Below are 16,571 nucleotides of genomic sequence, written 5' to 3'. Positions count from 1 at the left end.
TGGAGAAATAACATTTTATCTGATTTAAAAGTAATATGGATTCACTTAGAAAGTTAACATTTCTTAGAATTTGTCAATATTTCATGCACATACACTTTTGTGTTTTTTCAAAAATTGAGATCTGACATATTAATTTTTGAAATTTAATAACACCTTGTCAGTTTATTAAAAGTTTTTCAAAATGTTGTTTTAAATTACAGTATAATATTCCTACTAGTTAGATAATTTAATATGGTCAACTACCAGCCAAGCGTGGTGGCACTTGCATATAATCTCAGTACTTAGGAGGTGAAACGGGAGGATTACAGGTTTGAGGCCAGCCTCAGTTACTTTGTGAGGCCCTGTTTCAAAATAAAGAATAAAAATTGGACTGGAGTATAGCTTGCAGGTGGAATGCCCCTGGATTTGATCACCAGTATCACACACACACACACACACAGACACACACACACACACACACACACACACACACACTATATATATATATATATATATATATATATATACTTTTTTTCAAGGAGTTATCATTGAGTATTTAATGTTGTTTCTGACTTACTTTATAAAAATATTTACAATTAATTCCTTCAGTCAAAAGGATAAGTTTTCAAACAATAGTGTTAGTTTTTTGGTCATTCTACATATAACCAAATATTTCAAAATAAAGAATAAAAACTAGGGCTGGGAGTATAGCTCCAAGGTAGAAGGCCCCTGGGTTTCATCCCTAGTACTAAAAAAAAAGCATTTGAATATTTTATCAGCTTATTTGGATAAATAATAGTTAAATTATTCTATAATATTTAAAAAATAAAAAGGCATATGTAACATATATCTTAGAAAACACTGGCTAATTTTTCAAGAAACTGATAATTAGTTACTATTGATTTAGTTATCTGGAAACTTAAATTACAAAGAAGTCTAGTTTACTCTCCTTTGATGCTGGACAAGGTGATGCATTGCTACATGTGGATTTCTGTCAGACCAAAATGCACACTTATTGCTAGAAGCATCATCTTGGTTCAGGTAAGAGAATCTGTTCAACTAGTAAGTACAGCCTGTTCACCCAAAAACAGTCATTAAGAATTTTCAAAGTGAACCTTCAAAAAATAATTTCCTAAATATGGTTCCCTAGAATTAATAAATTTAGTGACTGTAAAAACTGATTTGTTTTCCATTCACACAATCCCCAAATAAATCTAAATTCTAATTTTCAAAGAAAAAATGGCTAGTATATATATTCAGGCAAATTTCACCTGATTGAATGGCATGCTATTACTGATGTTGATGCTGCTAATTAACACAAAAATTATATTCTGAAACGGCTGCTGCTGGCAAAACGTTTGACATACTTTTGCATGACCTGCTGTCACTCCCCAAGTTGAAGCCACTCCTGCAGCGACAGGTCCGTGCTTTGTAACTGCTGCTGAGCAGACAGATGTGTGGACATCCCCCTGGCAGTCCGTAAGCATCTACTTCACACGCGTGGCTTCTGACTACAACAAATAAGAAGCAGAACACTTGAAATTCTCCAAAGACAAGTTAAGTATGTGCATCTGGATGTCAAAACTTGCAGGGAAAAAAACAGAAAATCTTGGAAAAATTCTATATGGGTACATATTTAGTACCATCATCAAATGGGACAAGTTTAAACTCCATTGAATAACATATATGAATTTGTGAACAACCTCCTAAGGCTGCATTTTTAAAAAGAAATTCTAAGAAATACAACAGTGTTTACATAATTTAAAGTGTTCACATGTAAGAAAAATAAAGTTACATTTTTGGTACAGGCTTCTTTTACTTTTTAAAATGCCAACTGTTGAAATATAAAAGGAACACAAAAAGTTACATAACAATAATTCCAGTTTAGGTGGTTAAACAAGGAAAGGATATTCTTTTTTTTCAGCAGTCCACAAGAATAACTAAAACTAGCAGAAATGTGATCCTTTCATTATATGTACTTATTTGAGAAGTGCTGAGGCCAAGTTTTATTTATTTATTTATTTATTTATTTAACTTTTTGTTTGTTGCTCTTTTGAGAATAATTTTACAAAATGAATGTGGGCGTGTGTTTTTGTGGGGGGGGGATTATAATTGTCAAGCAGTGGACTTTTATTTTACATGAGGAAATTGAAGAATAGAAAAGTATATCATGAGTGTTTAGCATCAGAGCTAAAAAAAAAGTGGAGATATGTAGAAGACAAGACAAAGAAAAATGGGGCAAAGGGAAAAGGAATAATGGGAATGATTTAAGTAAGATTTGTTGTATTATTATAATTGCATTTTTAAAGAATAGTTGAAATTGTGATGAATACCATTCAATTTTCTTTTAATAATAAATTTACTATATTTTATACATTATGCCTTATTATTTGAGTATTCCTCATTCTCTAATTTTAAAAAAAGTGGGTGAAATACAGTTTTAACTATTTTCCTTGCCAAGAGGACCACATGCTTCCCCAGCCTCACGTCTCCTCTCCTATAATGGACAACTCTGTTTTCTCAATTCCTTCATGACTTTCACTTTCTTCTTTGGCTCATGCCCATCAACATAAACATCTATCATTATTTCTGCATCCTGGGGTGGGAGGCTTCTTTCAAACTCAAATTCCCTCAGCAATCTTTCAACAAATTCCCCATTTTTCTGACTCGTCCTATATCCATACTTCTCAAAGTTATTGATGATCATTTTCTGCAAGTCCTTTTCTTCCTGTCTCTCTCAAATCCATTCTAATCAGGCTTTAACTTTTCCATCAAAGGTATTCTTGGAGGATCCTAATAAGCTTCATGCCACCAATTCTAAAAATCAAATGGATTTTGCAGGTTTCTTCTTAATCTCTGCTCTTGGCTTTTCCTATTCTCCTTGACATATTGTTGGAGTGCCTCCATCTCCATTACTGAGAACTCTATATTTGCTTCACACCCATTGTCATGACATTAAATCTCATATCTATGCCAGTGCCTCCAAAACTGGTACCTCCAGCCTGGACTCTTCACAGAACATGAATACACAGTCTTTTATATCCAAATACCTTTTTGACATCTCCAGTTGAATATATGATAAACATCTGAAATAATGCATGACAACTGAACTTCATCTGTGCTCCAAGTTAGATTCATACTTAGTTTCCGTAATCTCAATAATAACTCAGTCATAAATGTTCTAGCTAAGATGCTACCATCATTTTTGATCCTCTTGTACATATACAAGTCCAATCCATCAGGAAATTCTCCCATTATACCATCACATATCTGGAACTTATTCCTCATGACTTGCAATGCTGCTATTTTGGTATAATCCTTCATCTTCTCTAACACTCCACCCTTCTCTCCTCAGAGCCTAAAGTCAATACAGTAGCTATACGGAGTCTTAAGAATATTTGTCAGAGTCTGGCATGGTGGCACACACCCGTATTCCCAGTACTTGGGAGTTTAAGACAGGAAGATCATAGGTTTAAAGCCAGTCTCAGTAACTTAATGAGATCCAAATAATAATTAAATTAAATTTAAAAATAGGCTTAGGGTGTAGTTCAGAGGTTAAAATACCTTTGGGTTCAATCTGAAGTGCCACACAAAAATAAAATAAAATAAATAAGTAATAAATAAATGAATGTTGGTCAGATGATGACTCCTCTGCTCAGTGATTTCTATGTACCCCAATCTTATTAAATGTATAAACCAAAGATTTTACAATAGACTATGAGACCCTACTTGTTATGGTCTTCCATTTCTCTAACCTCACTTCCTACTTTTATTTGTCTTAATTATTGTGCTCCAGCCATGTAGGCCTTCTACCTGCTCTGTAAATGGTCTCCAGGGCTCTTTCCTCCTGACTTTCCTTTCTTTATCTGTGATGATCTTGCTCCAGCTATCCCCAGGTCTCCCTCCTTCAGTTACTCCAAGTCCTCATTCAATGCCATCTTTTCAAGGAGACTTCCTCTATTCGATATAAAAATTTAAACTTCCAGCTGGGTAAGGTGGCCTAATCCCAGTACTTGGGCGATGGAGACAGGAGGATCACAGTTTTAAGGATAGCCTCAGCAATTTAGCAAGACCTTTGGCAACTTAGCAAGACTTTGTTTTAAAGTAAAAAAATAAAATAGTACTGGAGGTGTAACAAATTGGTAGAACACCTCTGGATTCAATTTCTAGTATCAGTCCACTCCGAAAATTTCAAACTTCACATCCCTCTTTTAATCTACTTTTTTTTCTATTTCCTAAAATGATTAATATTTTACCTAATTTTTTCTATATCATCTCTACCAGGATGTAAATCTCATGAAGGCAAAATATTTCATCTGCTTTATTTTTTTTTAATTTAATTTATTTATATGTGGTACTAGATATTGAACTCGGGAGCATTCTACCTCTGAGCTACACTTCAACCCTTTCTTAACTTTTTTTTTTTGAACAAGGTCTTGTTACATTGCTGAGCGTCTCCCTATGTTGTTGAGTCTTGTCATTGAACTTGTAATCCTCCTGTTTCAACCTCACAATTACTGCACCTCACAATTACATGTACCACTACGCCTGATTTGTTTGTTTTATTTAATGCTCTATTTTTAGAATACAAGAATAGTTTCTGGCACACAGTAGGTGATTTGTGAATGATAAATGAATCAACGATTGAATACTAATATCAAACTCCAGTAAGATTATCTACAAAGTTTTAAATTGACTTTGCTATAAATGTATTTTGTGACAATACAAGCCTCAATAGATATATGTGAGCATTTAGATAATTCTAGATTAGTTTTAACTTGTAGCAGATGTACAGAAAGATGATGAGAATGTTGGGTGGTAGGCTTTTATATTATTTGATATGCGACTAACCATAAATTGAGCTTCTGAATGATATATCAACCTACGATAAAAATGGCCGTCACCAGGCATGGTGGCACACGCTTGTAATCCCCGCACTTGGGAGGCAGAGACAGGAGGATCGCGCAGGTTAAAACCCAGCCGCGCTGGCTTAAGAGAGCCTGTTTCCAAATAATATATATATATATATATATATATATATATATATATATATATGTATATGTGTGTGTGTGTGGGAGTGTAACCCAGAGGTAGAAGGGTTTCCAGGAACCCCAGTACCACCAAAAAAAAAAAAAAAAAAAGGGCTGTGTTTTTGAGAAACAGAAACACGGCAGTCTCAACATTAAATATTATGTTTAATGAACACACGTTAAAGAACAATTAAGAAATTAAATCAGGAGAGCGTAATTACTACAATGAACATTGCATAAATATTATAAGTCACCTGATTTGTCTTTTAAAAATGATAAGAAAAATAAAAAAGAAATCTTGGTATCTGGGATTCCTGTCTACATATATCACAATACAAAGCTCCTTCCTAAGTCTAAATCTAGCCATCATTTTAATTCTATGGTTGTAGAAACGATTCACTAGGAACTGAACAATTTTTCATTTAGACTTGTGAAGCAAGCTCTATTATATTTCATCAAGCAGACATGCACATTTTTGCTGTCAAAACAGAGAATTTATGACTCATCCACTTTAACAGCATACAAAGTCACAAGGACTATATTCCCATTCAATCAGCCATTATGAAGGTTATGGAGAAATATCATAACGTACCTGTTGGTTGTGCTCTTTTTTGATATATTCGGATTCCTTGAGCGCTTTCCGTTTTAATTAATGAATGAATATCAGTGCCATTAAACCGGTTAATCCTTAAGATACTGAAGTTGTCAGAATTGGTTGCATACAAATAGTCTTCAAACACGGTTATACCATAAAGATGCCTGACCTATACAGAAGGTAAAAATAATAATGCTTTATTTTAATATACTGCTTTCAACTTGTAAGAAAAACTGAGTGCTACTTAGTAGTGTCAAAAATGGCCATAGTTATCAGTCACAGGAATTTTTACCATTTGTTTTCTCTCATAGAAGTTAACATTTTACTAATTTAAGTTGCTTTCTCTAGAGAAGAAAAATGAGTGGATAAAACAACTCCAAATGTATGGGAGAGCATGTCATTCAGATTTTATTAAGAAAATATGTTTAGTAGTCACTTTCCAAAGGTTTTTAAAAGCAGATTTCAAGCATGTCCAATAATAAGCTACAGTATTTTGATATATCATTTGTGATATTTTTATGGGTTACTTGTTGATATAGTCATAGATATGTAGATGCTACAAAAGCACAGCTATGACTTTGAAAAGACTAATGAGAAAGTATTTTTTGAAAACTTGTTTTGTTAGTCTACAATGCTATTCTTTGTTTTTCTTTGTCACAAGTTATGTGTTGACTAGTACTTGCTTCAATATAAAAAATATATACAGAAATCACATATTTGCAATAATTGTAAATAATCTATCAGTATTTAACTCATAAACTGTGTTATTTCTAAGCCTATTCACGATGGAAAATGGAATAATTTTCTTGGAGAATAGTGATGTTTATTGCTACCCATACATATAAATTAATAGTATCACTCTTCTTTGGTAAAGTCTTGGTAATTTGGGGGAGGAATACACATCTTCAAGTCAAACAAGTCTTCCAGTAGCATAGAAGAAAGAATGAGTGTGCTTATTTTCTGATAAAAATACACATTATGTAGTTCTTATTTTTTATATTGAAACAGGGTCTAAGTGGCTGAGGGTCTCACGAAATTATTGAGATAGGCCTAAAACTTGAGATCATCCTGTCTCAGTCTCTCAGGTTCTAGGATTGCAAGCATGTACCACCACACTTGACACTTTCTGGTATTTTTATAATTCATTCAAACTGGTCCTGGTCCAGGGCAAGGAAGAGGTGTCAACTGATTTGTGTACAAATTTTGATGAGGAATCAATGTGGAGAATTATTCCATGTTAAAGTTCAAATAACCCTTTTCTATGTGTATTTTATTCCATAGTAATTGTGTGTGTGTACGTGGTGGTTATATCATGTATGTTTATAATATATTTTTCTATATAGCTGATATCATATTCATGAACTACAACTATGGTTTAATTCTAACTTAGACAATAATTTTATTTAAAAATTACAAGGAATTTGAACTTTTCTCTTTGCTGTTAATATCATACATGTTTGGCTCAAAGTGTAGGGCCATCCATCAAGGACCCAGTTGTAACACACAAACATTGTTCTCTACATAGGGGACAACTGACATTCCAGGAGAAAAAGCCTAGCCACTTTAGAAACAGTGGACAGGGGTAGGAAATAAATCAACATAGTGCACAGCGAATTGTCCTCACCACCACCCTCTATTCTCTCAGAGGGGATGTGTTTCCCATAAAATAAGCACAGTGTTGCCTGTTCTGTTAACTACACCAGGCAGACCCGGGAAGAACATGTGGCAGATAAACCGTTCTGTTTACATCCCAAATACTTCAAAATATATCTCCATATTGGACTGCTTAGTGGCAGACTTAAAATATGTTTAGGGAACCAGAAAAACACATGCAATAGAAATCAGGGTGGGGGAGGATAATAAAATACATAAAACATTAGAGAAAACATTTTAAAGTAATCATGAGAAAAATCATTTTAATTATTTGTCCTGAATTCAAGGTTTAACAGTTTAATGGCAAACATATTTTTTTTAAAAGGCCCACCATAAATAGGGCATAGTGGTGCACTCCTGTAATCTCAATACTGAGACAAGAGGATTGCAAGTTTGAATACAGCCTCAGCAACACAGCAAGACTCTCAGCAACTTAACAAGACTTGGATTCAAAAATAAAAAATAAATAAGGTTGGGGGTGTAGCTCGGAGGTAAAATGCCAATGTGTTCCTAATACCAAACATATTCTCTCTTTCTTTTTCTCCCTCCCTACCCCTCTCTTCATCATAATTATTGTAAGACAGTATTACCTCTAAAGGTCATAAGCAAGACCACCCAAAGAAATCAAGCTTTGTAAGACAGTTGAAGTTAAGAAACAAATAACTAGTCACTTTTTTTTCAGTACTGAAGATTGAACCCAGGGAAATTCTACCTCTAAGTTACACTTCCAGCCCTATTTTTTACTCTTTATTTTAAAACAAGATTTGACTAAGTTGCAACGGGCATCACTAAGTAGCTGAGATTGGCTACAAACCTGTGCTCTTTCTGTCTCAGCTTCCCATGTACTTGGATTACAAACATGCATCATCACACCCATCTAACTAGACCCATTTTTTTTTTAACATTAGACAGTTTATTTCTCTTAAAAAGCTAATATTAGGACATTTTTTTATCCATCAAGGAAAAAAAGGGTTTCTTGTTAAAAACTGATTGAAAGTAAAAGTAACTTTATGGGATGATTACAGAATATACCTGTCTTGCATTGCCAAATAACCAATGAGATTCACATATTTCCACATAAAATAAATGTAATCTATCGGTGAGATTCAACAGAGTTCGAAAAAATGTACACTAATGACTGAGGCCTATTTCTACTTATAGACCTCTATTAGGTCTTCACAGAGGTGTTTATGGAGTGTTGTTTGCAAAAGCTTGTAATTCAGCAAGAGTAAAACTAACACATGTGGCAGGTATTTTGGTCTCTGAAACTTTCACATAATTTTCAATTTAGAAGTACTTCAATGAATCAGAAGGCAAAAGTTAATCCCCCCTATTAAGCTAAGAAGGATTTTTTTTGTCAACAGGCATGTGCTTCTGTGAGCAAAATATCTCCAGTGCCACACGGGACAGATGATAATATAGTTCCTTATGAATAAACTAATTAAATTAGATTTTAGTAAGTAGGTCACAATATCTGTCCTATTCAATACTTTTCTTTCTTGCTAGTAGAGCATTTTTGTTTTTGTTGTTTGTTTGTTTTAATAGAGAGGAGAAGTAGTAATAGGCATCTTCAGTATCATGGAAATATCACCAGGGTGAAAAGAATATTCTCTATTATAAGAAATACAAGATAAAAAGTGAGAATTCTTAAAAAACTTTCAACATTGCAAATTTTGGGCTTCTTCATAAGATTATGTTATTCATTTTATTACTGTAGCTGCTTTTTCTAGCACACTGTACTTACTTGTCTGCCTTGAATGATTGTATGTCTATTTCTCCCTTGATAATCCACTACTGCAACATAGTCCAAGTAGAGATCGACCCAGTAAACCAGCTTGTTGACGAGGTCTAGTGCCAGCGCAGCTGGCTGCTCTGTCTTTGAATCAATTATCCTTGTTCTGTTCATTCCATCCATGTCACATCTCTCCACTTTGGCGACATTCCCATAGTCAGTAAAGAAAAGTTTTCTGTTGAAAGAAAACTAAATGTTAAAGTGGAAGGGAGAAAAAGCATATTTGATGGAGCCATCTGTAAAAAACAGAACTTTTCTTTCTAATTTATTTCAGTGCTTACATCTGCTAGCATCCCATAACCATTTCCATATAATATCACTCATAAACAGAGAAATCTGCTAATGAATATTGCAGGGCATAAGGGAGCAGGTTAACCAACAACTGTAAAATTTCCTCGAAATGAATGTCTGTGGTGGGTTTATTTTTGCATTAGTAGAAATGTTTCCTTAAGCCTCACAGAGCTGAGGCCCAGCCATCACGCTCTGCATAAGTTTCAGAGGTGAGCCAAGTCACCAGGCCAGCCACGTGAGCCATCAGGCCTCATCTTCAACCTGCTTTGCAAATTGCCTGGTAATGTTTGTCTCCTATAAAAGCTATTATGTGCAGCTCAATGATGTTATGAGTAGTAGGGAATAGCAAACCTGGAATGGAATTCAGCAGATGGAAAAGCAAATGTGCTGTTTGTAGCATTGGAAATAAAACATAAATAACACCCTCCCCCAAACCTATTTGAAATTCTCCAAAATATTCCCAAATCACGAAGTTTTATAATGAAAATGAAGGTCATTTCTCCTTGTTTTCTTTTAATATATTTTGAAGAAAGGAGTGAAAAGAAATGGTGACCTTTGAGACAACAAATCCTTCCTTGCAGGACTGACAGTGCCTTTCAGAGGTTGGCATGTCCCTCTCACACTTTGTGTCTGATATTTGATTAGCATTTACTAAGTTTAGTAAACACAAATCAATTTCAATTAACCTGACAATATTTAACAAGATTACCACTCATGAGACTAAATTACATTTGTAAATACAAGACCATCTTGCTTTGACTTAAATACAATCTCAAGAATCATCTGATTTCCAGTGACTGTGTAATATTGAGATCACCTAGAGTATAGAATATTAGATTTCATAAACACAGAGAATTAGGTTTTTGTTACTTTTCTCAGCATTCTTCATTAGAAAACAGTATGGGGCATATTCCAAGCTACAAAGTATTGTTGAAACTTTAATTTTAATTTAACGTTTTATGCTGTGGGAGAGATTGACTAATTTTTAAACAATTGTGCTTACTGTTGTGTGAGAATGCCGGCCAGATGTTATGAGTATGTTTTTCCCCAAGTGTTATCAAAAGATAAATTTATTGCAATGTTTACCATGATAGTTCAAGGGAAAGTCTGTTGAGGTGAAGAGCTTCCTATCTTAGTGAAGAGTAACCTTTGCTTTGCTGACATGCTAAATGCTTAAAACTTTTTTGGTTCTATCACTCTCTCTCTCTCTTTCTCTCTTTTCCATTTTACATCTCCACTTTTGCCAGGCGTGGTGGTGCACGCTTGTAATCCCAGCATTTGGGAGGCTGAGACAGGAGGATCGCAGTTTGCAGCCAGCCTCAGCTACTTGGGCCCTTTGCAACTCAGTGAGACCTTGTTTCAAAATAAAGAATAATAAAAAGAAATAGGGCTTGGGCAGCCGAGGGCGCAGCAGCGGCGCCATATTGCCACCGGTGGCAGCAGCACGGAACTCACTACAGCTACATCTGCGTACTCAAGAACAGTGAGTCAAATTGCGGGCCACAGCGGAGAAATCCCAGTACTGTACTCACTGGGACTTGACCCAGTGGGAGAGGGGCGGTGGCAGTGATATCACACCATAGGAGAATGTGCAACCTGGCACCCGCCACGGTCTAAAGCAGCCTCTGTCGACTCTCTGGGTCGGAGACTCTGTGATACAACCCAGTAAAGAAGTAGTGGAGTCTGAGATACTACTGACTCGAGATCCAGAGCACTTTAAGTGAAGTCATAGTGACCCAAGGGAAGAACCCAGAGAAGGCACAAACTTCCGAAATCATGGGAAAGAGGAATAATACTGGAGCAATTAATGCTCACAACCCCACAACATCAGAACCCGATAAAACAGAAAATCAGAGATTTCTAGAAGATCAAATCAGGAAAATAACTGTAGAAATAATAGAGGTGCTTCGAAAAGAACTCAGAGAGAGCCAAAAAGAGATAAAGGATGCAATTAATGAAGTAAAGGCCTCAATTCAAAGCACAAACAACCGATTAGAACACATGGAGAACAGAATCTCGCTCTTAGAAGATGATCATTCCAAAAATGAACGCATAGTTTCTAATCTAGGAAAAAATATCCGACAGCAGGAATCAGATATTGAAGAAATATGGGCCCATTTTAAGAGAGCTAACCTAAGAATAATTGGAATAGAGGAGGGAAAAGAAAGTGAAACTAAAGGGATCAACAATCTCTTCAAGGAAGTAATAGCAGAAAATTTTCCAGACATAGAGCAAGAGGTCGATACGCAGGTCCAGGAAACGTATAGAACTCCCTTTAGACAGGATCGGAGAAGAGGATCCCCACGCCACATCATTGTCAAAATGACCAATGTGGAAGCCAAGCAGAGAATCTTAAAGGCAACAAAAGCAAAGGGCCAAGTGACATTCAGAGGCAAACCAATTAGAATCACTCCAGACTTCCCAAACCAAGTTATGAGAGCCAGAAGGGCTTGGAGTAACATATTCCAAACTCTGAAAGAAAACAACTTCCAGCCAAAAATTTCCTACCCAGCAAAACTTTCTATCAAATTAGATGGAGAAATAAGAAGCTTCCATGACAAACAGAAACTGAAGGAATTTATGTCTTCAAAACCAGCACTAGAGAAAATACTCAAAGAGATTAACTACAAAGAAGAAATAGGTAACACACATCAGAACTAGAGAAACAAGATTTTCCATCCAACAGACAACTAAGATTGGTTATCTCTGGAGATCCATTATTTATGTTAGTCTGTTATCTATCTCTAAAGGGTATTGTTTGCCTTTATTGTTGTTAATTTTTAGGATTTCTAGTTGGAATATTAATATACCTTCAGATATAGCATTTGGAAATATTTTATCCCATTCTATTAGTAACTCTTAACTCTGTTTACATTGTCTTTGGATATACAATATGTTTTTTATTTTTTAGGGAGTTTGTATACTCTTCTGTTGCCTGTGCCATTGAAATCATAACCAAGAAATCACTGCCAATTTCAATGTTGTGAGGTTTTATGACCCAGATTTTCTCCTAAAAGTTTATAGTCTTAAGATTTATATTTAGGTCTTTTATCTATTTTGAGTTAATACTTGTATATGGGATTAGGTAAGGGTCCAATTTATTCTTTTCCATGTAATTATTATGTTTCAACAATATTTAGTTAAAAGATTATTATTTCCACCACCAAATGTTCGTGGAAACCTTGTCAAAAATAACTTGACAATATAGGGAAGAATTTAGCTCTAGGCTTTTATTTAACTCCAATGGTTTATATATCTGCCTTTAGAATAGTACTACACTGTTTCAATTATTGTAGCTTTATATGGTCTGAAATCAGAAAATATATATCTTCTAGCTTTGTTCTTTTTCAAGATCGATGTGGGTACCTAGAGTCCATATTCCATATTAGGATAGATTTTTTTTTCTGAAAAATAAATATATAAATATATGATAGTTTCACCTAAAAAATAGAAAAAATAGATTCTCTGGTAAGAAAGAAAGCAAAAAGAAATATTGAAATGTTATCTTTAAGTCATCAAAAGCTTGGTATCAGACAAATGAAACTGTTATGAGAGATTATCATTTTTAATTTTGGATAAATTGCTATAATACTAGATGTCAACTACTAAGCCAAGCATAGGAGGGGGGGATAGGGAGAGAACGGGGTGGGGATCGGGTGGGGGCTGACTGGGAAATGTGTGCATGTATGTCTACAAAAGTATGTATCCCACTATCATGTATGAATACAGTGCACCAATTTAAAATAAATATAAAAAAAGGGAAAAAAAAAAAAAAAGAAATAGGGCTTGGGTACAGCTCAGAGGTAGAATGCCCTGGGGTTCCATCCCCATTACTGCCAAAAAATACATCTCCACTTTCTTTACTTGTAATTTGTTCATACTTCCTCGAGTTTCTGTAAGTTCTTCTCATTTCTTATGGTAGAAGCCACCATTCTTTCTATAGAAAGCTCTCTTTTTCACGCCATTCCATAATGCTTCTCTTTTTAGACTTTCATTTTCTGACCAGCCCCTCTAAGGGAGGTGAAGAGAAACTGGTGTGTAATTAGTTTGGGCATGGAGAGTTGCAGGTTAGATACACCATGCATCCTGTGATATGTGTTCTATGCATATACAGTGATAAGAAGTAAGCAATTGTAACTGCATAGTGTTTAAGAGGAAAAATAAGTTTGGAGATAAATGCTTCTCTGAAGTCATCTTGAGATGGCTTTATTGGATGTGATCTCAAAAGACACAAAGAGAAGAGTGTCCAGGCAAGAACCCTGGAGGCCTGCTATTAGAGGGATGGATCAAAGGAGATCAGAGGTTAGAGATAATACAGACTTTCATAGAGGTCTTAAGAGAAAGTTTCAGAATGAAGGATTAGATGGCTGGCAAGGTCAATCATTTCACAAAGTTAAAAAGACAAATATTATTTTAAGGAGATAGCACTGGATTTGATATTTATTCAGGGACTAGTAACTTTTGGTACTTTTGTTGTAAAGAAAGACTAAACTAAATAATAGCAAATTATCCTTTCTACAATTTCTAAAATGCTATTGAACTCCTATTGCATAAATGATACAAGTGAATCTCATGTATACTCTAGGTCATAATAAAACTGCAGTGACTCTGAGTATGTTTCCATCAAATATGAAAAAGTGTAGATATGTAAGTAATTCATCAAAATTTTACTATTTTAATGCAAGTGTAAAGAAAATAAAAACAAAACAAAGACAGGAGAATGGGTATGTGAAATGGCACAGACCTAGAAGAAAGTGTAGAGAATTCATCATTCTATTCCCAGCATATAGCAGGAAAGCTAGTGTCCAGAGGAGACTTAGAAGTTGTTTGTTATGTGAAGTTGAGCCTCCCAGACTTGAGAATCCTGGCCATGATGAGATCTGTTGACTTTTAATTGAAATTCAAGAAAAGGAAAGGAGCTCAAAGATCATATCCCCATGACCATAATGTCACAGAAAGTAACTACAGTAGTATAATTAGATACATGCTTCCCTGTTTTCACTTGTGTTTAATTTTGCTTTAAAAAATTTCTTTTACAGAGAAAAGCTTTATTCCTAGGGCATGCTTTAGTTGAAACATAGCTGTGTTATAATTGGCAAACACAAGCTAAGGTAAAGTGTCACTGAATTTAAAAAAAAAATCACACATTTCTTACCCATAAAATATTTCTCTCAATCTTAGAAAAATAAAATAGTGTTTCATGGACCTCATTAACCTATCGGTCTCTATAATTTCTCTTTGACAGAGAAATATATTATTTCTATTTTATAGATGAAACAGGGTCAAAGTCCATACAGTTAACCATTGCCGGATTTGTAGCATAAATGTTATGATTTTTTTTTTATCTGACTCATTATTTTGTAAGAATTTCAAAGTTATAGGAAAGTTAGAATATTAGAATAAATGTCTGTATCCCTCAATTGTATTCACCACCTTTTTCTGTATTGTCCCACCGGCTAGTCTATGTATTCTCTGAATCATTTGAAAGGAAATTAAGGTATCCTGACACTTTTTTTTTTTTTTTTTTTTTTTTTTTGGTGGTACTGGGGTTCCTGGAAGCCCTTCTGCCTCCAGGCTACGCTCCCAGACCTATTTTTTACATTTTTATTTGGAAACAGGGCCTCCTGAGCCAGCACGTGGCTGGCTTCGAACCTGCGCGATCCTCCTGTCTCTGCCTCCCAAGCGCGGGGATTACAAGCCTGCACCACCACGCCCGGCGACATCCTTACACTTTATAGCTCTGTGACTCAGCGTTCAGCTCCTGGGGACAAGGCATTCTCTTGTAACCACAGCACATCTACCATAATTAATGGCTTTAATTATATATACACAATTTTACAATAATTCATATATATATATATAAAATCACACATATACACACATGTATATATATATGTAATACACTCTTCATTCAAGTTTTGCCTGTTGACCAGTAAGAGTTACTTTGTTGCTGTGGCACATATGGCAATCCTGAATCAATGCACTTCCTTTGTCTTCTCTACAGACTTCTTTAATCTGGAAGAGCTCTTCAGCCTTTTTCTGTTGTCCCTATGTTAACATTTTAAATGGAGGATAGGAATCATTTTGAAGAATATCTCAATTGTGGGTTTTGCTGGTCTTCTCATAATGAGATCAGGCTGTGTCTTTTGGACTGAAATGCTATCATCTGCCCACTTTCTTGTTACTGCCCCCAGGGCTTAGAAACAATAAGGAAATCTATGATTCACTCTAAAAGTTATGTAGAAAGGGAATAGCGATGTTGCGTTGGGATTCCACTTATTCCATCTTTTTCAGTATATTCTGAACACTTAACTTCCATGTCCTCAATCTTTTTTAAGGCATATTCTACCACCGGGGGCTGAATGCCCTATGTAGCTTCTAGTACCACAAGGCCCTGTGTAGCACTCTATCTGTCAAGCGCCTGGTGATTGGTGGAGGTCATTCTCAGTCCTGTCCTGTGCTTCATTCCCTCAGGATTTCAATTTTGACATTTCTTATTTCACTGTTCTAACCTATGGTATCAATTATTTTTTATTTGCAGCAAAAAGTCAATTAAATTGATATTTCTATTATCCTGTTGTAAATTTATTTTTGAATGGCATTCTATTATTTTCTCACTAACAAAAAATTAAAGCAGGAACAATATGCCAACTATTATCTCTGTTTCTAAGATATTTACTTATTAACCCATAAAGAAAAGGAATGCTTCTTTCAAATTTTTAATTATCAACTCAGTGTATTGCCCTTATACTTCAGCATCTCAAGTAAAGAAAAAGTTTGTCATTTTGGATTCATTATCTGGTCACATGTAGCAAATTGATTTTAATCTGACATCTTTGTTGACTGTATGAGCAACTCTGTTTTACTATAACACTGATAAGTTTATACAGTTGAGGATAGCAGGAAACTTTGAGTATTGTTGGTAAACTTGCCTGATATAAATCAAGAGTCACAGAGGGAACACTTCTGGACAGTGATAGAGCACCGTGCTCACAGAGTTATGGCTGTAATCATCCCTGGACTTTAAAGCAAAGCAATTGCTGCACATGTTGACATCTCAAAACATGTTATTATTTTTAGCTGATAAAAATAAGAAGTATATTTGCCAATGATACCTATTTTCAATGATACTTCTCTATACTAATACAAAAGGACGTAAGTAAAACTAAATACACTGGAGTCCTGTCCACTTCCTGGCTTATGTCACTATCCTTAACGCTTACATTTGAAT

General features: G+C 35.0%; 1 protein-coding gene across 1 annotated transcript in view; it reads right to left on the bottom strand.

Annotated features, from left to right (window-relative positions):
* The window catches only part of LRP1B (LDL receptor related protein 1B), a 1,956,425-nt gene that overhangs the window by 832,334 nt on the left and 1,107,520 nt on the right, over positions 1-16,571 (bottom strand). Inside the window, exons 8-10 of the mRNA XM_080689945.1 lie at positions 9,002-9,224; positions 5,602-5,773; positions 1,347-1,490 (exon numbers count right to left, since the gene is read on the bottom strand). Of these exons, the coding sequence (XP_080546071.1) occupies positions 1,347-1,490; positions 5,602-5,773; positions 9,002-9,224 (539 nt within the window). The remainder of the gene's footprint in view (positions 1-1,346; positions 1,491-5,601; positions 5,774-9,001; positions 9,225-16,571) is intronic.

The sequence above is a fragment of the Muscardinus avellanarius genome (genome assembly GCF_963383645.1).
Source record: "Muscardinus avellanarius genome assembly, chromosome: 2".
Classification (NCBI taxonomy): Eukaryota; Metazoa; Chordata; class Mammalia; order Rodentia; family Gliridae; genus Muscardinus; species Muscardinus avellanarius.
This window is presented reverse-complemented; position numbering and strand designations above follow the sequence as displayed.